This window comes from Littorina saxatilis, linkage group LG2 (assembly GCF_037325665.1).
Source record: "Littorina saxatilis isolate snail1 linkage group LG2, US_GU_Lsax_2.0, whole genome shotgun sequence".
In the NCBI taxonomy this organism is placed as follows: Eukaryota; Metazoa; Mollusca; class Gastropoda; order Littorinimorpha; family Littorinidae; genus Littorina; species Littorina saxatilis.
This window is the reverse complement of record NC_090246.1, coordinates 104,153,739-104,178,424: the sequence shown is the minus strand read 5'-3', so window position 1 is coordinate 104,178,424 and position 24,686 is coordinate 104,153,739. Positions and strand designations below refer to the sequence as shown.

The following is a 24,686-nucleotide window of genomic DNA, read 5'->3' as shown; positions in this document are numbered from 1 at the left end:
CGAGATGATTGTGCCTAAAAATCTAAAGGAGTCGACCTGCTCAACAGTTATGATAAAGACATCGTTCTAAGGTCAAAACAAGTCAACATTTTGCGACTGCTGCCGGAAGGAGACCGTAATATATGGTTGCATCACTGTCAAAAAATCGTCAGCTCCAGCGAGCGCCGAAACCAAACGGTTGATTATCACGTGACACTTTTGCCATATTTAGAGTTGTTTGCACAGTAAATACAGCCGCGAAAAATAGCTCGCTTGAAACTGTCTTACATATCAATTCCTTTGTAATTTAAAAATTACACAACACCATGAAAAATCATTATCGACGATCGCGAATCTGCTTACATCCATAACACATTACAAAAAGATCTAAATATGTAAAAAAATCGATTTCCTTGCCAGACAAGGAAAACCAAGGCATCCTGTCAGGGATAGAATGAGCCGAACTCATTTTGACATGAGTTCAGGATGGCTTGATACCATGTAGGCCTGTCATATCTCTTACTTCTGTACCGTCTTAATGGTTTAATTCTCCTGTTGAATTTCACTGTCATATCTTTTACTTGTGTACGGTCTCAATGGTTTATTTCTCCTGTTGAATTTCACTGTCATATCTGTTACTTCTGTACGGTCTCAATGGTTTATTTCTCCTGTTGAATTTCACTGTCATATCTGTTACTTGTGTACGGTCTCAATGGTTTATTTTTCCTGTTGAATTTCACTGTCATATCTGTTACTTCTGTACAGTCTCAATGGTTTATTTTTCCTGTTGAATTTCACTGTCATATCTGTTACTTGTGTACGGTCTCAATGGTTTATTTCTCCTGTTGAATTTCACTGTCATATCTGTTACTTCTCTACGGTCTCAATGGTTTATTTCTCCTGTTGAATTTCACTGTCATATCTGTTACTTCTCTACGGTCTCAATGGTTTATTTCTCCTGTTGAATTTCACTGTCATATCTGTTACTTGTGTACGGTCTCAATGGTTTATTTTTCCTGTTGAATTTCACTGTCATATCTGTTACTTCTGTACAGTCTCAATGGTTTATTTCTCCTGTTGAATTTCACTGTCATATCTGTTACTTCTGTACAGTCTCAATGGTTTATTTTTCCTGTTGAATTTCACTGTCATATCTGTTACTTGTGTACGGTCTCAATGGTTTATTTCTCCTGTTGAATTTCACTGTCATATCTGTTACTTGTGTACCGTCTCAATGGTTTATTTCTCCTGTTGAATTTCACTGTCATATCTGTTACTTCTGTACGGTCTCAATGGTTTATTTCTCCTGTTGAATTTCACTGTCATATCTGTTACTTCTCTACGGTCTCAATGGTTTATTTCTCCTGTTGAATTTCACTGTCATATCTGTTACTTCTGTACTGTCTCAATGGTTTATTTCTCCTGTTGAATTTCACTGTCATATCTGTTACTTCTGAACGATCTCAATGGTTTATTTCTCCTGTTGAATCTCACTGTCATATCTGTTACTTCTGTACGGTCTCAATGGTTTATTTCTCCTGTTGAACTTCCCTGTCATATCTGTTACTTCTGTATGGTCTCAATGGTTTATTTCTCCTGTTGAACTTCCCTGTCATATCTGTTACTTCTGTACCGTCTCAATGGTTTATTTCTCCTGTTGAACTTCACTGTCATATCTGTTACTTGTGTACCGTCTCAATGGTTTATTTCTCCTGTTGAATTTCACTGTCATATCTGTTACTTCTGTACGGTCTCAATGGTTTATTTCTCCTGTTGAATTTCACTGTCATATCTGTTACTTGTGTACCGTCTCAATGGTTTATTTCTCCTGTTGAACTTCACTGTCATATCTGTTACTTCTGTACCGTCTCAATTGTTTATTTCTCCTGTTGAACTTCACTGTCATATCTGTTACTTCTGTACGGTCTCAATGGTTTATTTCTCCTGTTGAATTTCACTGTCATATCTGTTACTTCTGTACGGTCTCAATGGTTTATTTCTCCTGTTGAATTTCACTGTCATATCTGTTACTTCTGTACGGTCTCAATGGTTTATTTCTCCTGTTGAATTTCACTGTCATATCTGTTACTTCTGTACGGTCTCAATGGTTTATTTCTCCTGTTGAATTTCACTGTCATATCTGTTACTTGTGTACCGTCTCAATGGTTTATTTCTCCTGTTGAACTTCACTGTCATATCTGTTACTTCTGTACGGTCTCAATGGTTTATTTCTCCTGTTGAATGTCACTGTCATATCTGTTACTTCTGTACCGTCTCAATGGTTTATTTGTCCTGTTGAACTTCACTGTCAGATGTTTGTTTTTCCTGCCTCAGCTTGTTCTGTATTGAATCTTCCTGCCTCAGCTTGTTCTGTATTGAATCTTCCTGCCTCAGCTTGTTCTGTATTCAATCTATCACATCTTTACTATTTCCATTTGATACAAAGTCAGTTCTTTTATTGTTGAATTTGCAAATAATTGAATAATTCTGTCTCTTTCAGCATATTCTGCGACATCTGCATACTGTCCTCTTTTTCTGAAAAACCTCAAAAAGTTTTTCTTTCATTAAATTTTGATCCATCAAATAAAATTCAGAGTAGCTAATATCAGAATAGTTTGTGAAATTTTAGTTTTCCTTATTATTAAACATTGCAATAACTAGTCTCTCTTGCTTTTTTTTTTTAACATTCCTTTACTACCCCCCCCCCCCCCCCCAAAAAAAAAAAGTTAAGTTGGTTGGCTGATGTGACATGCTTAGCAAGTTATTTGTGTACAGAATGGAAAATTTGTTAGTAATGGATACACATGTAATTGAAATTATATTTTGAAATAATGGAATTTTGCTTTGTCCATTTTGGAAGAGACAACATTCACAGACCAGGCACAGTGCCATTTACCATCACTTTTGTTGTTGTGTATCTTGTTTGTCCATTTTATTCTTGTGAATGTTTCGTTTTGACCATGATTAGACATTCCATAAACTTAAATTAATATTTTTTTTATTTTTTTATTCTTGTTCACCCAAAAGTTTTATTTTGCAGAAAAGATCAAGACAAGATTGAAAAGATCAGTGCCTTCAGAGAAGCACTGAAAAGAGACAAGCTGAACGCAGAACATCTGCCATCTATATGTTTCTACACTTTCCTCAATACGTCTCAGGGGTAAGTATCTTGTTAGGTTAGAAAAGATCAGTGCCTTCAGAGAAGCACTGAAAAGAGACAAGCTGAACGCAGAACATCTGCCATCTATATGTTTCTACACTTTCCTCAATACGTCTCAGGGGTAAGTATCTTGTTAGGTTAGAAAAGATCAGTGCCTTCAGAGAAGCACTGAAAAGAGACAAGCTGAACGCAGAACATCTGCCATCTATATGTTTCTACACTTTCCTCAATACGTCTCAGGGGTAAGTATCTTGTTAGGTTGGATCAATGTTTCAGACAAGCAATACGTCTCAGGGGTAAGTATCTAGGTGTGATCAATGTTTCAGACAAGCAATACGTCTCAGGGGTAAGTATCTTGTTAGGTTGGATCAATGTTTCACACAAGCAATACGTCTCAGGGGTAAGTATCTTGTTAGGTTGGATCAATGTTTCAGACAAGCAATACGTCTCAGGGGTAAGTATTTTGTTAGGTTGGATCAATGTTTCACACAAGCAATACGTCTCAGGGGTAAGTATCTTGTTAGGTTGGATCAATGTTTCAGACAAGCAATACGTCTCAGGGGTAAGTATCTTGTTAGGTTGGATCAATGTTTCAGACAAGCAATACGTCTCAGGGGTAAGTATCTTGTTAGGTTGAATCAATGTTTCAGACAAGCAATACGTCTCAGGGGTAAGTATCTTGTTAGGTTGGATCAATGTTTCACACAAGCAATACGTCTCAGGGGTAAGTATCTAGGTGTGATCAATGTTTCAGACAAGCAATACGTCTCAGGGGTAAGTATCTTGTTAGGTTGGATCAATGTTTCACACAAGCAATACGTCTCAGGGGTAAGTATCTTGTTAGGTTGGATCAATGTTTCACACAAGCAATACGTCTCAGGGGTAAGTATCTAGGTGTGATCAATGTTTCAGACAAGCAATACGTCTCAGGGGTAAGTATCTTGTCAGGTTGGATCAATGTTTCACACAAGCAATACGTCTCAGGGGTAAGTATCTTGTTAGGTTGGATCAATGTTTCACACAAGCAATACGTCTCAGGGGTAAGTATCTAGGTGTGATCAATGTTTCACACAAGCAATACGTCTCAGGGGTAAGTATCTTGTCAGGTTGGATCAATGTTTCACACAAGCAATACGTGTCAGGGGTAAGTATCTTGTCAGGTTGGATCAATGTTTCACACAAGCAATACGTCTCAGGGGTAAGTGTTAGGTTGGATCAATGTTTCACACAAGCAATACGTCTCAGGGGTAAGTGTTAGGTTAGGGTTGGATCAATGTTTCACACAAGCAATACGTCTCAGGGGTAAGTGTTAGGTTGGATCAATGTTTCACACAAGCAATACGTCTCAGGGGTAAGTGTTAGGTTGGATCAATGTTTCACACAAGCAATACGTCTCAGGGGTAAGTGTTAGGTTGGATCAATGTTTCACACAAGCAATACGTCTCAGGGGTAAGTGTTAGGTTGGATCAATGTTTCACACAAGCAATACGTCTCAGGGGTAAGTGTTAGGTTAGGGTTGGATCAATGTTTCACACAAGCAATACGTCTCAGGGGTAAGTGTTAGGTTGGATCAATGTTTCACACAAGCAATACGTCTCAGGGGTAAGTGTTAGGTTGGATCAATGTTTCACACAAGCAATATGTCTCAGGGGTAAGTGTTAGGTTGGATCAATGTTTCACACAAGCAATACGTCTCAGGGGTAAGTGTTAGGTTGGATCAATGTTTCACACAAGCAATACGTCTCAGGGGTAAGTGTTAGGTTAGGGTTGGATCAATGTTTCACACAAGCAATACGTCTCAGGGGTAAGTGTTAGGTTGGATCAATGTTTCACACAAGCAATACGTCTCAGGGGTAAGTGTTAGGTTGGATCAATGTTTCACACAAGCAATACGTCTCAGGGGTAAGTGTCAGGTTGGATCAATGTTTCACACAAGCAATACGTCTCAGGGGTAAGTGTTAGGTTAGGGTTGGATCAATGTTTCACACAAGCACTGTTTATTTCATAGCGGTGTGAACACAGGCATTGTACTTCTCCAAGATTTCACGGAAATCAGCATAAGTAAAAAAATAAAATGTAAAAAAACCGCTAAAAACTATAATTAAATTACATATCTTACCCAACTCACATATATAGCAATTAACTCTAGTTCAGTGCTGGTAACGCTGTACGCATTCCCCTTGGTAGAGTGACCAATACCCATAAGGCCATATTAATACATACTTCCGACTTCCGTATGCGCGCGCATACGCCGCCATATGCATCATTCCATACTCAGCGAGCAGTGAGACTGGTCGTGTTTTGTACGCTCTGGCTGTTTTCAGCCGGTTGTCACTTCGTCTTTGGACTTGGACATCCTCCTCTTGGGTTTATCTTGCTTGTCTTATCTTCTCTACATGTTGAGGTGAGATCGTTCTTGATTTTTGCTTGTGTTTGTGGTCGTTTTGACCTGAAATTGAACTTGTGAAATTTTCTTGTTTACAAAATGTTTCGTGAGTTTTGCTCATGGCGGATAGCGCTAAGAAGCGGCAGTCGTCTAAGCAAGTAACTGCTGATTCTCCGCCGGTTAGGAAAAGGCCTAGGAAAGCCAAAGCTTCCGGCCAGGCGCTTGTTTCTCTTTCTGAACCGTCTTCACAAAAATGTTTTGATGTTTTGATTGACATGCCTTCTACTTCATCACATGTTCCTGCTAAACCGGTAGACAAGGTTTCGCTTGGTGATAAGCCCGTTAAAGGGTCCTCCGTCTCTGTACTTCCCGGGCTTGCGTCTGCGGACGTTGCCGCGTTCTTACTCTCTTTAAGTTCTCAGGTCTCGTCCTTGGCAGAGGACATTGCTTCCACGCGGGCGGAAGTTCGTGCGCTTCCCGTCGGTGTGACTGGTGTTTCTTCACTTGCTAACATCCGCCCTTCGCCTTCGTCTTCTGTTGCGAAATACCGTGCGAAAGTTACCCTGACTAAATGGGTATCAACGACTATCAGGCAAGCTTATACTTGGTGGCAGAGCCAGTCTGGTGATGCTAGAGCCATTTTGCCTCTTACCTCAGCCAGAACACACGAGGCTAGGGCTTGGTCGTCGTCCTTGGCAGTGCTCCGCTCGGGACGCCTCTCAGAGGTCCTTGCGGCGGCATACTGGCGCTCTGAGGACATCTTTATTAACCACTATCTGAGAGATATCGCCTCATGTCGTCAGGACGGCTCTTCTGCTTTGCCGGCTCTGGTGGCTGCAGGGCAGGTTCTTCGTGCTTGAGATGGTGAGTACCCGCCACCTATAGTAGCAATCTGCTATATGTGAGTTGGGTAAGATATGTAATTTAATCAAAAAATTTAGTAATAAATTTTCATTTGATTAATATACTTACCCAACTCACATCGTTTATTCCCTCCCGCCTCCCCGCTGTGGGTTGTGGGTTCCTAAAAAAGGGAGTGAGTTGGGCTTCGTTTGAAATGATGCATATGGCGCCGTATGCGCGCGCATACGGAAGTCGGAAGTATGTATTAATATGGCCTTATGGGTATTGGTCACTCTTTTTTAGAGTGGCTTCCCTTGTTACCAAGGGGAATGCGTACAGCGTTACCAGCACTGAACTAGAGTTAATTGCTATATGTGAGTTGGGTAAGTATATTAATCAAATGAAAATTTATTACTAAAATTTTTGATTTTGGAATCGCCTTGGGAGAAGGTCAGAAATTAGTCTACCAAAGTCAAACTCGGAAAGGTTAAGGGAAACCTTCTTTCAGCTCAGAAACATGCCTATAACATCACAATTGTTTAATAAGACATCAGCAGTCTTATCTGTTTGGGCTTTGTACGTTTTGTTATGTTCTGTTTTCATGTCATTTTCCCAAACAGGGTGACATGCGTGGACTTTGCAGATGACTCAAGCATGCTGGCAGTAGGGCTGCAGAACTCAAACATCCGTGTGTGGAGCCTGGTACCCAAGAAACTGCGCAGCATGAAATCAGCCATGGAACTGGAAATTATTGACAAGGAAGCTGGTATGAAAGTTTCTCTCTCTCTCTCTCTCTCTCTCTCTCTCTCTCTCTCTCTCTCTCTCTCTCTCTCTCTCTCTGTCTCCCACCCTCTCTCACTCTCTTTCTCTTTCTCTCTCTCTCTCTCTCTCTCTCTCTCTCTCTCTCTCTCTCTCTCTCTCTCTCTCTCTCTCTCTCTCTCTTGTAACAACTTGTGATCAATTACATCAAAAGCTTTAGTAGACTTTGCTAAAGCTTTTGATGTAATTGATCACAAGTTGTTACTCAGAAAACTCAAATTATATGGCCTCGGGACTGACTCAGTTAACCTCATTTGTTCTTTTCTAAGCAACAGGCAACAAAGTGTGCATGCGAACGCCTCGGCATCAAGTATGCAGGCTGTACGGCATGGGGTACCACAAGGGTCAGTTTTAGGCCCTCTACTTTTCTCCATATACATAAATGACCTGCCCCTTCATATTAAAAACTTGTGTGAACTTTTTGCAGATGACACTACCATACACTCCAGTGACACCAATTTAAATCGTTTATCTGAATCACTGCAAGAAAGTTTAAACCAGCTGAGTGCATGGACTGAGCTAAATCATATGTCCCTGAACCCCCCAAAAACTAAATGCATGATAATAACAACTAGACAAAAACGACAGAACATAATCTCCACGTTTCCCGATTTAATTGTCAATGATGAAATTGTTTCAACAGTCAACCATCATAAAGTGTTGGGAGTGACCATTGATAACAACCTGTCATGGTCACACCACATCGAACAACTTTCTAAAGTCATGTCCAAGAAAGTATATCTCTTATCTAGAATCAAGCACTTCCTGAATTTGGAAGCCAGGAAGTTATTCTTTAATGCCCATATTTAATCACATAATCTTACTCCAATTCTTATGAATGCATTGACTTTAGTCCCACATGCTAGATGTCGAAAAAACCACTCAAATTACCTACCCTTAGTAGGGTGGTAACCAAGCTAAAAGCGACGCCATAGCCGTTGCTATGGCCTGACCTTGCTCGGTTACCCATAACACCCTGCGCACCACGTGAGCGCCAGCATCCGTAATAATCATTTCTCGACTTTCGACAACACACGGTGGACGTGTCGGAATTTTGTCACTCACTTTTGGCCTCGCATGCCTGCTCGTCCGTGAGACTAGCCGGTTTCTTGGGGGTCTACCTGTCCGTCTACCTTTTGGTGAGATCTTTCCTTTTTATGTTTGGATATAAATGTTGATAGCTTTGTTTTGAACACGCACGCAGAAGTTTTTTGTTCTGGGTGACTGTTTTTCGCCGGTCTTAAAATGGCCGACAACAAAGCAAAACTGAGTGCGAGACTGGAAGGTGACAAGGCTCTTAGCCCAGTGAAGAAAACTAAAGCTAAGGCTAAGCCTAAGAACGTTGATTTGCCCACTATGCGGGTAGAAGATCCGTCAAACAGCACTTCTTTTGATGTTCCTATCCCTCCGAGGACGGGTTCCGTTCTTTCACAGCTCGCGTCCCCCGATGGGGGTGAGGAGCCGGGGCCTTCAGCCTTAGGCTCATTAAAGTCCGAATTGTTTGAATTTATTTCTCAACAGTTTGCGTCTCGCTCTGGGGTCCCTCCTCTGCCTCCGGCGGTAGGGGATCCTTCCTCCCTGGCTCGGCTGGGGTCGTCGTCGTCGGTGACTTCGACGGATGGGGGGGGGGTGGCCGGCGGCCATTCCTTCTTCGCACTTGCTCGGTGCACCTGACCGGTTCGGGACAACCCTCTCTGCCTCTGGTAGTGCGGCGGTTGCGCTCGAACACTCTCTCCGTAAGGAGAGGGGGTCTGCTTCCTCTCTGTCTCTTCCCGCTCAGCTTGCTTTTAGCACTGCTGCGGTGGGAAGTCAGCTCTCTCCCCTGGTGGGAGAGGGAGAGGGGGGGCATGGTAAGTCACAGCCTGGCCTTGGTCCATCCCTGTCCCATTGGGGGCAGGGGGCTGTGTCAGCTTCTCACTCTTTCTCACCCACTGGGCGGGATTGGGTGGGGGCTGGTGTAGCGGCTCACCCTTTCCCGCCCGGCGGGCAGGATCGGGTGTCCGCTCTTGGACTGGCGTCTCAGTCAGTACCGCTATTGTCCACTGCTAGCAGCCGCCCCTCGCCCCAGCTGGGGTGGTGGGGTGGTGGGGCAACAGGACTACAGCAGGTTGACGGGTGGGGGCGGCCTTTCACGGTCACTCCTCTCACTCAGTCTTACCCCTCTCAGGGGTCGCTTGCTGCAGCGACGAGCCAACTCCCACCACATGCAGCGTGCGGGGTAGCTCAGACTGGCCAAACCGGTTTTGACAGTTGGGGCCAAGCGCCCGGTCAGCGGTCTACCGACAATGGGCCTGGCGCGGCTTTGTTGGGCGGCCCCCTCCCCCCTCCTTCTTGGCGGGTCTCTGTGCCTACTGTCTACCCTTCTACCCCTGTGGGGCAGGGGGGTGATGGTGGGTGGCAAGCGGGATCGGGTCACGCTTTTGTTGCTCCTGTCTCCCCTCCTTTGTGTAGTGATACTTTGGAGGGTGGGGACTCTGATTCTTCTGAGGAAGACGAGGAGTGTGTAGCCTTGCCTTTTGGGTTTAGACAAGCCATGAAAAGAGCGGCTTCTGTGGCAGCTCGTTACTTTCCGGAGGGGGTGGTGGATTCAGGCCAGGGTGTCTCTTTTCCACCTTCCGCCGCGAATGATTTTCGGCCTTCGCAGGAGGGTTCACAATCTTTTCGTTTTGTGGAATCACCTGCCGTGGCTTATCACATGTCGCAGCTTTTGGCTCGGCCGGCCCCTCAGGGCAGCGGTCTTTTGCCAACTCCCTTCCCTTTGTTGCATGCTCATGATACAGCGCCTTCTTCGGCCAGCCCATGGCTGGCGTCAGACGCACAGGCCACTACTTTTTCGCAGTCAGTACAGAAAAAGCTGGACTGGAGTGTGAAGTCAAGGAACTTTGTTCAGACTTTTGCGTTGCCGAGGGCGACTTTGCCAATTCCGCCGGAGTTGCTTGCCTTGTTGCCAAAACAACCTTCTGCTAAGGAGGGGGTCTCGTTCTCTGATTCCTCTCTCTCTTCCCTGGAGGAGATGGGTCGGCTTGATCTCGAGTTGGCTTCCATGGCAGAGGCTTTGCTCCGAGCTCTTACTCGAGCTGTTGCGGGCTCTTTGGAGCCTTTTAGGCTCAGGGAAGACGCCTCGGCCAGTGACATCTCCACACTGCTGGCGGCTTTGGGGATGGTGAATTCTGAGAGGATGAGCATTTCATGCTGTCTTTTCACGGCGGGATTTGCTGCTCTCTCAAGCAGGCTTTTCTCATCAGTCCACTGTGGACTCGCTGCGTTCCTCGCCTTTCGTTGAGGGCTCTCTTCTTGGTAGAGTGGCCCTGGATGCAAGGCAGCAGGAGGTTCAGGAGGCTAAAGACAGGCATCTCGTGGGGTTTTCGTTTAAAATCCCAAAGAAATCTCAGTCTTCTCAGCCTTTCAGGAACAAGAAGCAGCACAGCGCCTCTCGTCCTAAGGAACAGGGTGATAAGGCCGCACCAGCTAAGGGTGCGCCTTATGCTAGGAAACCCACGTTCGGGAAGGGGAGGGGGGGTGCGAAAGCCCTCCCCCCAATGAGGCTCTCCCGATCACATCACCCCTGTTTCCCCCACCCTCGTGGTGGCAGGGGGCCCCACCAGGGCTATATCCATGTGGCAGGCGTTAGTGCACAGCCAATGGATTTTGCGGGTGGTGCGATCGGGATTCCGGCTGTTATGGGAGGGGGAAAAGGCTCCCTTGACCAGGGTTCCTCCTCCCTTTCGTTTTCCGGCCAGTCAAGAGGCCAGGGTGGCCATAGAGACAGAGATCAGGTCTCTTTTGGCCAAGAAGGCTATAGAGGAGATTGTGGATCTCTCCTCGCCGGGGTTTTACGGACGCCTGTTTGTGGTGCCCAAGGCGTCAGGCCGCTGGAGGCCGGTCCTCGATCTTTCGTTTTTGAACAAGTTTCTTCGGAAGATCAAGTTTCGTATGGAAACACCAGCTTCGGTCAGGGAGGCCCTACGCCGGGGAGATTGGGTGACCTCGGTGGATTTAACGGACGCCTACTTTCATATCCTTATGCATCAAGTGGACAGAAAGTGGCTCCGTTTCCGCTGGGGTCATCGGATCTTTCAATTCTGGGCTCTGCAAAGAGGTATTCGTCTACGGACGTACCTCGACGACTGGTTGATCCTGAATCAGAGTCAATCAGCGTGCCTCTTGCACACTCAGGTGGTGTTGAACCGGGCTCTGAGCCTGGGGTTCTCCGTGAATCAAGCGAAGTCAGAATTGACTCCTTCCCAGAGGTTTGTTTACCTCGGTATGGCGTTCGACACTGTCGCTTGGACGGTTCGTCCTACGCAGGAGAGAATTCAGAAACTTCATGCTCTCATTTCGGCTGTGGCTGGCAGCCAGCAGGCTTCGGTGAGGGTCCTTACCTCGATTCTGGGCCAAATGGAATCTATGGCAACTCTGGTTCCCTTAGGGAGAGTGTACAAGAGGCCTTTCCAGGCCGCACTCAGTGCTCTTTGGGAGCCGGCTTCGCAGGACTGGGACAAAATCGTCCCCATTCAGGGGTGGTTCAGTCACGCGACTGCTCGGTGGCTGGACTTAGACTGGGTTTCTCAGGGAGTTCCCATTGCTCTGCCCCCTCCGGACATAGACCTATTTACGGATGCGTCTATGGCCGGGTGGGGGGCTCACATCGGGGGCCAGGCGGCCTCCGGGCTTTGGACGCAGTCCCAGCGCCTTTGGCATATCAATCGCCTGGAGTTGGAGGCAGTTGCCCTCGGTTTGCGTGCGTTTCTCCCTCTGGTGGGCGGCAGACATGTCCGGTTGCACACGGACAATACCACTGTCGCTGCCTACGTCAACAAGCAGGGAGGAGCTCGGTCGTTTTCCCTGTCAGACAGGGCGTGCGAGGTTCTGGTCTGGTGCCACTCGCATCGGATCATGATCTCAGCAGAGTTTCTTCCGGGCAAGCTCAACGCACTGGCGGATGCACTCAGCAGGTCCTCTCAGTGTTGCACACCGAATGGACTGTCACGCACGGGGCTCTCCAGCGCCTGTGGGCGCAGGTGGAGAAACCTATGATCGATCTATTTGCGACAAGGTTCTCAAGGAGACTTCCCATTTTCGTGTCCCCCTTTCCGGACACGGAGGCTTGGGCAAGCAATGCGTTGGAGATCTCGTGGGTGGGCCTGCAAGCCTACGCTTTTCCTCCCTTTCCTCTTCTCAGTAGAGTGGTGAGGAAAGCCGAGCTGGAACGTCCGGAGCTCCTGCTGCTGGTAGCCCCCTGGTGGCCTTCCCAGCACTGGTTTCCAGATCTGCTGTTGTTGGCAAAAGGGGTTCCGATTCCTCTAAATCTAGTGCGGGGAGAGCTCGTTCAACCAAGAACAGGCATCCCGCACAGAGACCCGCAGGCCCTGTGCCTACACGTCTGGAGATTGTGAGGTCGGAATTGCGAAAATCTGGCGCTTCAGACTTGACGCTGGATTTGGTCTTTAAGGCGCATAGGTCCTCGACTGCGTCTGTTTATGCTTGCCATTGGGCTGCCTGGGCCAAGTGGTGTAGGGAGTCTGGGGTCAACGCTGTGGCCCCACGCTCTCTACAGGTTGCAAATCATCTCTCTTTTTTATCTGCGCAGGGCAGCTCGGCCTCTGCTTTGAGAGTCCGGCGTTCAGCTATATCTGCTACTTTGAGACAGATAGGCAGAGTGATTAACGTTAACGGAGTGATTGCTAGTGTGATCAAAGGGGCCGCTCTCCAGGAAGCGCAGAGACGGACCTCTGTCCCGGCTTGGGACTTATTTTTGGTTTTAGAGTACTTGCGGTCTTCGGCGTTCGAGCCTTTGCAGGCTGCTAGCCTGACTAATTTAACACGCAAGACGGTTTTTCTGCTTCTTCTTGCTACTGCTCGTCGGGGCAGTGAGATCCATGCCTTGTCGGGTTTGCCAGAAGATATCGCGTTTGAGCGCGATGGATCAATGTCACTGCATTTTCGGCCTGGTTTTCTCGCGAAAAATCAAAAGCCAGGCCAATCCCCGCTGGTGGTCCGAGTCCCCCCGCTTGGGACTATTCTTGCTTCGCACGATCCCGATTTAACCAACTGTCCGGTTAGAGCCTTGAAGTCTTACCTTGCTCGCACTCAGTTGGTTAGAGCTGAAAGTCAAAAACTTTTGTTCATTTCACTGAACACAAAATATGACAGGGACATCTCGAAATTGACCCTTACAAGATGGGTGGCGACCCTCATTAGACAAGCGTATGAGTGGTGGCTCTCTCAAGAGAGGGGGGGGCGTTCAGTCCTTCCTCTGACATCAGCTCGAGTACATGAGGCCAGAGCTTGGGCGTCCTCGGTTGCCGTGTTGCGGTCAGGTCGCTTAAGCGACGTTTTGCAAACAGCTTACTGGAAGTCAGACGATGTTTTCATCAGCTTCTACCTTCGTGACATCTCCTGCACGCGGCTGGATGGCTCCAGTGCATTGCCGGCTTTGGTCGCTGCAGGGCAGGTTCTTGCAAGGACATAAGTAAGTTCCCTCCGCCTTTAGGAGGAATCTGCATTCATAAGAATTGGAGTAAGATTATGTGATTAAATCGAAAATTTTTAATTAAATTTTGATTTAATAAATATACTTACCCAATTCTTATAGTTAATACCCTCCCATCCATCCCCGCTGGATTATGTCCTTGGGATGTTTGTTTGATTAATAGTCTCGAATGATTATTACGGATGCTGGCGCTCACGTGGTGCGCAGGGTGTTATGGGTAACCGAGCAAGGTCAGGCCATAGCAACGGCTATGGCGTCGCTTTTAGCTTGGTTACCACCCTACTAAGGGCAGGTAATTTGAGTGGTTTTTTCGACATCTAGCATGTGGGACTAAAGTCAATGCATTCATAAGAATTGGGTAAGTATATTTATTAAATCAAAATTTAATTAAAAATTTTCGATTCAATCTGTTATTGATTACGCATCAACCTTATGGGATTCGGCAAGTGATAATTCACTAAAACCTATAATTAGATTACACAAACGAGCGTTGAAAGTAGTCTTATTAAAGAAAACAACCCTGAATGAATTAGACTATATAAACTTAGGCATTCTCCCTCTGAAGGCAAGACTTGGCTATAATAAATGTACCCTTATGAGCAAAATTATCACTGGATGTGTACCTGAAACTTTACGTACAAAATTTACCATGAGGAATTCACGTCAATTTATGAGATTAAACACTCCTGTTCCTCGGATTGACCTGTTTAAGTCCAGTTTAGTGTATTCAGGTAGCAGTCTCTGGAACTCTCTTCCAACATTCCTGAGGCAAACTACCAGCACTGATAGTTTTAAAAGCAGATATTTGTCTTATGTAATGAAGTCAAAGTAAAGGATATTTGTCTTAAATGGTATTCAATTTTTTTATTAAACATGCCCCTCTCCTCTTTATTGGTATAATGTACACAAACCCTTTTCGAATGAAGGGACTAACAAACCAACCACTACATGTATTTAGATGTGTGATGATCTTAGCAATGTCTTGCTTGTTTGATTGATTTTCTTTAAAATGTAATGTATGGATTAGAGCATGATGTTGAGAAAGTGCAAGCTGCACTATACCACTTAATTCACATCAATCAACTCGCAATTTACCTCAATGCAATGCACTTTGTGTACATATGTATAATGTGTTTTCACTTTAGTTATCTGTTAAAATGTAGAATTTTAGTTTTCTATTTTCTATTTTTTATCTTGTATTTTTATTTCATTTTTGTAGTTAGTCCCTCTTTAGGGCGAGGGCTGGATGTAAAAAAGCAGACCACTGCTTAATCTACTACCCTCGTTAAATAAAGAATTGTCATTGTCATTGTCATTGTCTCTCTCTCTCTCTCTCTCTCTCTCTCTCTCTCTCTCTCTCTCTCTCTCTCTCTCTCTCTCTCTCTCTCTCTCTCTCTCTCTCTCTCTCTCTCGTTTCTAATGCAATGATCATTCATCCGATTAAAACAAAGAGTATGGTGATAACCACGAGACAAAAACACCAATTAAGTCCTTTACAATTACAACTGTCAGTTGGTTCAACTCAAGTGCAGCAAGTTAGGGAACATAGATTATTGGGTGTTACCATTGATCAAGAGTTGAAATGGCAAACTCATTTGAGTAATATTTGCAAACTAGTATCAAAAAATTTGTACCTGTTATCAAAATTAAGGCATTACGCTGATTCTGCAGCACTCAAAATGTTCTATTACGCCCACATAATGCCTCATATAAACTTCGCATCGACACTTTGGGATAACTGCAGTGATGTTTATTTAAAAAGACTCAATTCCCTGCATCGCCGAGCTGCAAAACTTATTCTGCATGATTTGAATAGGTCCACGGATGATAAACTAAAGCTCTTGAATTTCCTCCCCTTGAAAGATCAGTTGACGTTAAACAAGGCTGTGTTCATGTATAAAATTCTAAATGACGACTGTCCTAAATATTTGCAATCACATTTCAAACATGCCACAAAAAGATATGGGTCCCAAAAAATCATCCCTCCCATACCTCGCATAGACCTCTACAAATCGAGTTTAGCCTTCTCGGGAGCGTTTCTCTGGAACTCCTTACCCCAACAGATAAGAAATGCAACTTCAGTGAAAATGTTTAAGAGACAGTCACGTTCACACATCATTCGTGAATGAAATGTCTTGTTCGATTGTTATTTTGTTAAACATTTTGTACTAATGTTAACGGATGTGTAGCTGATCGGAGCAACTTATTCCCAAATGAAAGGTATAACTATGTCAATGTAATTTTGTAATTTTTTGAGTTCTCCTTATGTAATTTCTTAAATGCACATTGTGTTGCATTCTGTACAATGTATTTCTGTATTTTATATGATTGAATTTATATTTGTAATGTGCGTCTGTCTTTATGTGCTGTATAAAGGACAGGTTGGAAGAATAGGCTTTGCCTAAAACCTTTATCCTTTTGTAATAAAGTTCTGAGTCTGAGTCTGAGTCTGAGTCTCTCTCTCTCTCTCTCTCTCTCTCTCTCTCTCTCTCTCTCTCTCTCTCTCTCTCTCTCTCTCTCTCTCTCTCTCTCTCTCTCTCTCTCTCTCTCTCTCTCTCTCTCTCTCTCTCTCTCTCTCTCTGTGACACTATTTTTTTATTTTTTTTTTTTCTCAGAAAAAAATCAATTACGGTTGTAGAATACAGCAGTCCCTGCAATATACGGCCCCCGGCGTGAGCGGCCACCTGACATGTATGGACACATTTGCTCGGCACGGAGTGTTTTCCTTCCCCCCCCCCATTAAACGGACACCTGCAAAACGTGGACACGGACACTAATTTTTGGTCTCAACAGCAGGTCATACCTGTAAAGTACGGACAGACCATCGTCAAATTTTCACCACACCAAAATCGATAACAGAGCAGTCCGGCTCTTGGTACAAAGGTCACAGCCGCAAAGGCGTGATGACAGTCTCTGTTAACTTGGGTGCACGTGTACCCATCAGGAGGGGGTTAATTTGGGTCAGGAGTGGAGTACACGCACTTTCTTGCTTTCAAATGCGAAGATGCCAACATGAAACTGCACTATGCTCTTTATTCTTGTCTGTTGGACGTAAGCAACAGAAGCCACAGTCGATAAAGGCCCTCCGAGAAAGAGAGTGAAAAATCGGCCACCGTTCTCAGCATCGCGTGTCTGTGTGTAACCTCTTTCATTGACAAGATACTCTTGTTTCCCCGCAGCCTTGACCAGTGAGTTGGTTGCCTAATCTGTGAACCCTTCAGTTGTGTTGCTTTGTCAAAAGTTGGACACAGTCAACTGGTTTTGCTCTGAGTGAACAGTGCAGCTGGCCTCAATTAGCCGGTGACACCTCTCTGGCCACAGCACCAAACAGTACATGGCTGGGGAGAGAGAGGGGGGTAGCTGGCTAAACTCAGTGGGGTGTCCGGTGTCACTGCATGTCAGCAGGAAGAGCATTGGAGAGAAATAGAGAGGTGTACTCTTCCAAACAATTTCCAAGGATCAGTTGTCACGGCTTAGGGTAGTCAGTGAGGGAGAGTGAGAGCGGTTTGTGTACAGTGTATTTCCGACTGAAGAGTGAAAAGTCACTGCCACAAGATCGGCATGCAATCAATAAAGCCAGACAAGAAGAATGATTATGACATGCGGCTCTATCTGCTGGTTTTTATTCAAACTGGTTTTCAACGCTTATTGTCACAAAGCATCTGCACACCTGCCTCTGTGCTGTGTTTGTGTGGCTGCTTTCGTATGATGTCAGTGCATGGTGAGTGCGTTCACTGCCTTGAGGATTTATTTTATCTCTTTTCAACACCATTCATGCAAATCATTTTTTGCAGAACGTTTAACAAAATATTAGGAGTTGCATGTTATCGTTTAGTAGCCACAAGAAGTGGTTAGCATAGACTCAAACATGTTGTGTGTGTGTCTCTGTGTGAGTGTATGGGGGAGGGGGTGGTGTGGTCACCCCTCCCGTGACCGGCCACCTGCAATGTACGGACAGGTTTGCTATGGCCCAAGGGTGTCCGTTCATGAGAGGGACTGCTGTACATCCTGTTTAAACTTACACTTGTGCATTGTGTCTCTCACAGATGATGTTCTGGAGCGAATGATGGATGACCGGTCAGCCACAGAATTCAAAATTCTAACAGGTCACTGCGGTCCAGTCTATGCCGTGTCCTTCAGTCCCGACAGAAGCAATCTCATCTCTGCATCACAAGACGGAACAGGTCTGTGTCGTTTTCTCACTGTCTTTTTTTCTCTGTGTGGCTGTGTTTACGTAACTGGTGAACAAAAGCAATTTTGAATAAGGTTTTTCATTCTTGTCTTGGATATATTATTATGACTGAAACTGGCAAAGGGATATTTGAACACAGAATCTTTCACTGGAAAAATGTTATCCTATATTATTTGTTGTTTTCAGTGAGGTTATGGAATCTTGTGACATGGACCAACATTGTCTGCTACAAAGGCCACATCTACCCTGTATGGGATGTCAAGTTTAGGTATGTAATTCTGCTAGTGTTCAAATAAAGAACATTATTAGTTTGCTTATCATTTTCTTTTACTGGTATCTTTCATTTGAATTTCTTTTAATAACAGCCAGGTGCATGCTTTATTTTAATTTGATCCAAAGCTGTCTCAATCTTCATAGTCCACAAATCATGTGAGATTGTGGCAACGTTTTTTCTAATAGTTTAGAACTAATCCTTTGAAGTTGCTCTTGGAGGAATCTAATATGTCAATAGATTGTGCACATACAGATACTCGATTTTGTGAGAACACACACATTTTCTTGTTGATCTGAATATTTACAAAGTAGTGTTGCCTGTTTCAGTCCACATGGTCACTACTTTGCATCTGGTGGTCAGGATCGCACCGGACGATTATGGTCAGTTGACCACTACCAGCCAGTTCGCTTCTTTGTGGGTCATCTCTCTGATGTCGATGTGAGTTGCTTACTTCACTTTTCTGCTTCTGTCTTTCTGAGATGTGAGGAGTAGCAAGAGGGTATTACTTTAAATCTGACTGCTACTTTTGAGGCAAGAGGGTATTACTTTAAATGTGACTGCTACTTTTGAGGCAAGAGGGTATTACTTTAAATGTGACTGCTACTTTTGAGGCAAGAGGGTATTACTTTAAATGTGACTGCTGCTTTTGAGGCAAGAGGGTATTACTTTAAATGTGACTGCTACTTTTGAGGCAAGAGGGTATTACTTTAAATGTGACTGCTACTTTTGCAGTTGTTCAATGTCTCCTGGAAATACATGTGAAAGGTCTTAATGGTCCAAGAATGTACACTTAGTTGTCAAGTCTTCAGGTTTTTGCAGAGGCACAGCTGTATAATGTTATGTTGTGAGGTTGCGGTTGATACATTTTGGAATTTGATGTGTTCACAGCAGGGTGTTTGGGTTTGTAGAGGCAGTGGCAATGGTGATACAGTGGTACCTCGATATAACGACTTTGAAAATGTTAGTCAAATTCGGTCGTATTATGGAGGGGTCGTATTATGGAGGGGTCGTATTATGGAGGGGTCGCATTATGGAGGATCACACTCACAGGCACATGCAACCAGTCAAACAGAAAAGAGAACAGCCAGTCTATTTCTGTGGAAAATAAGTGTCAGTATATTCCACACACACACATCAGTCATTACCATTTCTCAGAAACAGATAGCTCTAGTTACTAATAAAACATTTCTGTAGGCATAAAAGAAGAACTATAACACACACACACACACACACACACACACACACACACACACACACACATGCATATGCAGACACACAATTAAAATCTAAATAAATGTTTAAAAATTAAAATATGTCATATGAATAAAATACAGTCTTCGTCTGTTCATGGTTTTTTTTAAAAGCTGAGAAGGGATGATTGTTTCTTTTCATTTTGTCTTTTTAAAAATTCAGTCTTGTTGGCAAGCTCTGTACTGAGGAATGTGTCCGTGAGTGATGGTATACTGTCTTGTTGGCAAGCTCTGTACTGAGGAATGTGTCCGTGAGTGATGGTATACTGTCTTGTTGGCAAGCTCTGTACTGAGGAATGTGTCCGTGAGTGATGGTATACTGTCTTGTTGGCAAGCTCTGTACTGAGGAATGTGTCCGTGAGTGATGGTATGTGTCTTGTTGGCAAGCTCTGTACTGAGGAATGTGTCCGTGAGTGATGGTATACTGTCTTGTTGGCAAGCTCTGTACTGAGGAATGTGTCCGTGAGTGATGGTATGTGTCTTGTTGGCAAGCTCTGTACTGAGGAATGTGTCAGTGAGTGATGGTATACTGTCTTGTTGGTAAGCTCTGTACTGAGGAATGTGTCCGTGAGTGATGGTATACTGTCTTGTTGGCAAGCTCTGTACTGAGGAATGTGTCCGTGAGTGATGGTATACTGTCTTGTTGGCAAGCTCTGTACTGAGGAATGTGTCCGTGAGTGATGGTATACTGTCTTGTTGGCAAGCTCTGTACTGAGGAATGTGTCCGTGAGTGATGGTATGTGTCTTGTTGGCAAGCTCTGTACTGAGGAATGTGTCCGTGAGTGATGGTATACTGTCTTGTTGGCAAGCTCTGTACTGAGGAATGTGTCCGTGAGTGATGGTATGTGTCTTGTTGGCAAGCTCTGTACTGAGGAATGTGTCCGTGAGTGATGGTATACTGTCTTGTTGGCAAGCTCTGTACTGAGGAATGTGTCAGTGAGTGATGGTATACTGTCTTGTTGGTAAGCTCTGTACTGAGGAATGTGTCCGTGAGTGATGGTATACTGTCTTGTTGGCAAGCTCTGTACTGAGGAATGTGTCCGTGAGTGATGGTATGTGTCTTGTTGGCAAGCTCTGTACTGAGGAATGTGTCCGTGAGTGATGGTATACTGTCTTGTTGGCAAGCTCTGTACTGAGGAATGTGTCCGTGAGTGATGGTATACTGTCTTGTTGGCAAGCTCTGTACTGAGGAATGTGTCAGTGAGTGATGGTATACTGTCTTGTTGGTAAGCTCTGTACTGAGGAATGTGTCCGTGAGTGATGGTATACTGTCTTGTTGGCAAGCTCTGTACTGAGGAATGTGTCAGTGAGTGATGGTATACTGTCTTGTTGGCAAGCTCTGTACTGAGGAATGTGTCAGTGAGTGATGGTATACTGTCTTGTTGGCAAGCTCTGTACTGAGGAATGTGTCCGTGAGTGATGGTATACTGTCTTGTTGGCAAGCTCTGTACTGAGGAATGTGTCCGTGAGTGATGGTATACTGTCTTGTTGGCAAGCTCTGTACTGAGGAATGTGTCCGTGAGTGATGGTATGTGTCTTGAGTGCAAACAGTTTGAGTGCATGCATGTGTTGTGAAGCAGTGTTGAAATGGATGACTGGTTCAAGTGGTTGTTCCTCATGTGTTGTGAAGCAGTGTTGAAATGGATGACTGGTTCAAGTGGTTGTTCCTCATGTGTTGTGAAGCAGTGTTGAAATGGATGACTGGTTCAAGTGGTTGTTCCTCATGTGTTGTGAAGCAGTGTTGAAATGGATAACTGGTTCAAGTGGTTGTTCCTCATGTGTTGTGAAGCAGTGTTGAAATGGATGACTGGTTCAAGTGGTTGTTCCTCATGTGTTGTGAAGCAGTGTTGAAATGGATGACTGGTTCAAGTGGTTGTTCCTCATGTGTTGTGAAGCAGTGTTGAAATGGATGACTGGTTCAAGTGGTTGTTCCTCATGTGTTGTGAAGCAGTGTTGAAATGGATTACTGGTTCAAGTGGTTGTTCCTCATGTGTTGTGAAGCAGTGTTGAAATGGATGACTGGTTCAAGTGGTTGTTCCTCATGTGTTGTGAAGCAGTGTTGAAATGGATGACTGGTTCAAGTGGTTGTTCCTCATGTGTTGTGAAGCAGTGTTGAAATGGATGACTGGTTCAAGTGGTTGTTCCTCGTGTGTTGTGAAGCAGTGTTGAAATGGATGACTGGTTCAAGTGGTTGTTCCTCATGTGTTGTGAAGCAGTTTTGAAATGGATGACTGGTTCAAGTGGTTGTTCCTCATGTGTTGTGAAGCAGTGTTGAAATGGATGACTGGTTCAAGTGGTTGTTCCTCATGTGTTGTGAAGCAGTGTTGAAATGGATGACTGGTTCAAGTGGTTGTTCTTCATGTGTTGTGAAGCAGTGTTGAAATGGATGACTGGTTCAAGTGGTTGTTCCTCATGTGTTGTGAAGCAGTGTTGAAATGGATGACTGGTTCAAGTGGTTGTTCTTCATGTGTTGTGAAGCAGTTTTGAAATGGGTGACTGGTTCAAGTGGTTGTTTCTCATGTGTTGTGAAGCAGTGTTGAAATGGATGACTGGTTCAAGTGGTTGTTCCTCATGTGTTGTGAAGCAGTGTTGAAATGGATGACTGGTTCAAGTGGTTGTTCCTCATGTGTTGTGAAGCAGTGTTGAAATGGATGACTGGTTCAAGTGGTTGTTCCTCATGTGTTGTGAAGCAGTGTTGAAATGGATGACTGGTTCAAGTGGTTGTTCCTCATGGGTCTCTTCATCGTCTTCCTCAGAAGAGGCTTGTTTTGGTGGTTCGGGGCAGGTTGAAGGGTCTTCCCAGTTTGGGTGCACTTGCACTTTGTCGTCAAACGATGCAAACTGCTCCATGGTGATTCCTTCAAGAAGCTTTTCTTCCAGTTTGTCCGAAGGGTCCGTAGGAGTTAAGTCACCGTCTGTCACTGCCTCGACCGTATGATCCGCATCTGAGCAAAACAATAAAAGGATTGTTTTTTCTAGCGCCTCTTCTCGTACTCTGCACGTGCACGGTCAAAAGAGGTCAATGACCGGTCACAACACAGTTGCCTGTGCTAGAGGGACGGAGTGGGGGAAGGTGGTTGTGAAACCTCACTCTCTCTCTCAGTCTCTTTCCACTCACACAATCTCTCTCTGTCTCTCTCTGTCTGTCTGTCTCTCTCTCTCTCTCTCTCTCTCTCTCTCTTTCCGCTCACACACACAATCTCTCTCTGTCTCTCTCTCAGTCTCTTTCCACTCACACAATCTCTCTCTGTCTCTCTCTCTCTCTCTCTTTCTGCTCACACACACAATCTCTCTCTCTCTTTCCACTCACACAATCTCTCTCTGTCTCTCTCTGTCTCTCTCTCTCTCTCTCTCTCTCTCTCTCTCTCTCTCTCTCTTTCTGCTCACACACACAATCTCTCTCTGTCTCTCTCTGTCTCTCTCTCTCTCTCTCTCTCTTTCCGCTCACACACACAATCTCTCTCTGTCTCTCTCTCTCTCTCTCTCTCTCTCTTTCCGCTCACACACACAATCTCTCTCTCTCTTTCCACTCACACAATCTCTCTCTGTCTCTCTCTGTCTCTCTCTCTCTCTCTTTCCGCTCACACACACAATCTCTCTCTGTCTCTCTCTGTCTCTCTCTGTCTCTCTCTCTCTCTCTCTCTCTCTCTCTCTCTCTCTCTCTTTCCGCTCACACACACAATCTCTCTCTCTCTCTCTTTCTCTCTTTCCGCTCACACACACAATCTCTCTCTCTCTCTCTCTCTCTCTCTCTCTCTCTCTCTCTCTCTTTCTTTCCGCTCACACACACAATCAATCAATCAATCAATGAGGCTTATATCGCGCATATTCCATGGGTACAGTTCTAGGCGATCAGCAGTGATGCCGTGTGAGATGAAATTTTATACGGCTAGTAATTGCAGCCATTTCGGCGCATATTTACCTTTCACGGCCTATTATTCCAAGTCACACGGGTATAGGTAGACAATTATTAACTGTGCCAAAGCAATTTTGCCAGGAAAGACCCTTTTGTCAATCGTGGGATCTTTAACGTGCACACCCAATGTAGTGTACACGGGGGGGAGTTCGGACACCGAAGAGAGTCTGCACACAAAGTTGACTCTGAAATACATTTCCGCCGAACCTGGGATCGAACTCACGCTGACAGCGGCCAACTGAATACAAATCCAGCGCGCTACCAACTGAGCTATATCCCCGCCCAATCTCTCTCTCTCTCTCTCTCTCTCTCTCTCTCTCTCTCTCTCTCTCTCTCTCTCTCTCTCTCTCTCTCTCTCTCTCTCTCTCTCTCTCTTTCTTTCCGCTCACACACACAATCTCTCTCTCTCTCTCTCTCTTTCTTTCCGCTCACACACACAATCTCTCTCTCTCTCTCTCTATCTCTCTCTCTCTCTCTCTCTTTCCGCTCACACACACAATCTCTCTCTCTCTCTCTCTCTCTCTCTCTCTCTCTCTCTCTCTCTCTCTCTCTCTTTCTTTCCGCTCACACACACAATCTCTCTCTCTCTGTCACGTTTCAATATCACAATAAGGTGATTATGAACGGTTAGTTACTTCTAACTAACTAACCACACCACGATCCACTCTCGCAGTCATACAAATAGATAGAATCAACAAAAGTATAAGTTTCAGACGCCTGTTTATGTAATATCACGCCACCTCCCTCGAGACTTCACTCCAAAAGATGTTCTTTTTACGTTCTAAACGTAAAACAAGTGGTCACTGACAAAAATGCCAGTTAAAGTACAGGAAATAATAATAACACGCTGATCCCGTGTATAGTTAGGAAAATATAACTGTCTGCCTTAAAGTGCTAATTCATGCAGGTGTCACACACCCCACGTCGTCACCACTCGAGTATAATCACAAATAATACAGAGGACTTGGTGGTAAGGGTGCAAAAGACATGGTGCAACTTAGCTTTTTGCCACTGAGTGGGCAGCCCGTGATTAGTCTTTAGTCTCCACAACTGCTCCGTTGAAATGTAGTGCCGGTTAGCGTGGCAACGAAGCAGGGAACAGTGGAGACATCAGGCGCCTCACCCAGTCGCTGAAGGTCCTCCCCGTAGTCTACCAGAAAGATGTAGAAGACGCGTAGCTGGTAGGACGGCGACAGCGACAGCAAAAAGCCAATACAGCAGGTTAGCAGGTTAACGATGTTTGCGGACGACCTGGTTACAGCATCCCAGCACGTAGTTGTAGTATATTACGTCCCGCAACAGCAGAAGAAGAAGGCTGCAACAAAAAGCATCGGTGCACTAAACATGTCATGCTTCCCCTCACACACCACCTTT

The 24,686-nt window shown here is 44.9% G+C and overlaps 1 protein-coding gene across 1 annotated transcript in view; it reads left to right on the top strand.

Moving 5' to 3' along the window:
- Positions 1–24,686, top strand: part of LOC138960419 (transcription initiation factor TFIID subunit 5-like) — a 74,195-nt gene that overhangs the window by 20,941 nt on the left and 28,568 nt on the right. Inside the window, exons 10-14 of the mRNA XM_070332333.1 lie at positions 3,020–3,139; positions 6,989–7,134; positions 17,727–17,864; positions 18,059–18,140; positions 18,473–18,584. Coding sequence (XP_070188434.1) covers positions 3,020–3,139; positions 6,989–7,134; positions 17,727–17,864; positions 18,059–18,140; positions 18,473–18,584 — 598 coding nt within the window. The remainder of the gene's footprint in view (positions 1–3,019; positions 3,140–6,988; positions 7,135–17,726; positions 17,865–18,058; positions 18,141–18,472; positions 18,585–24,686) is intronic.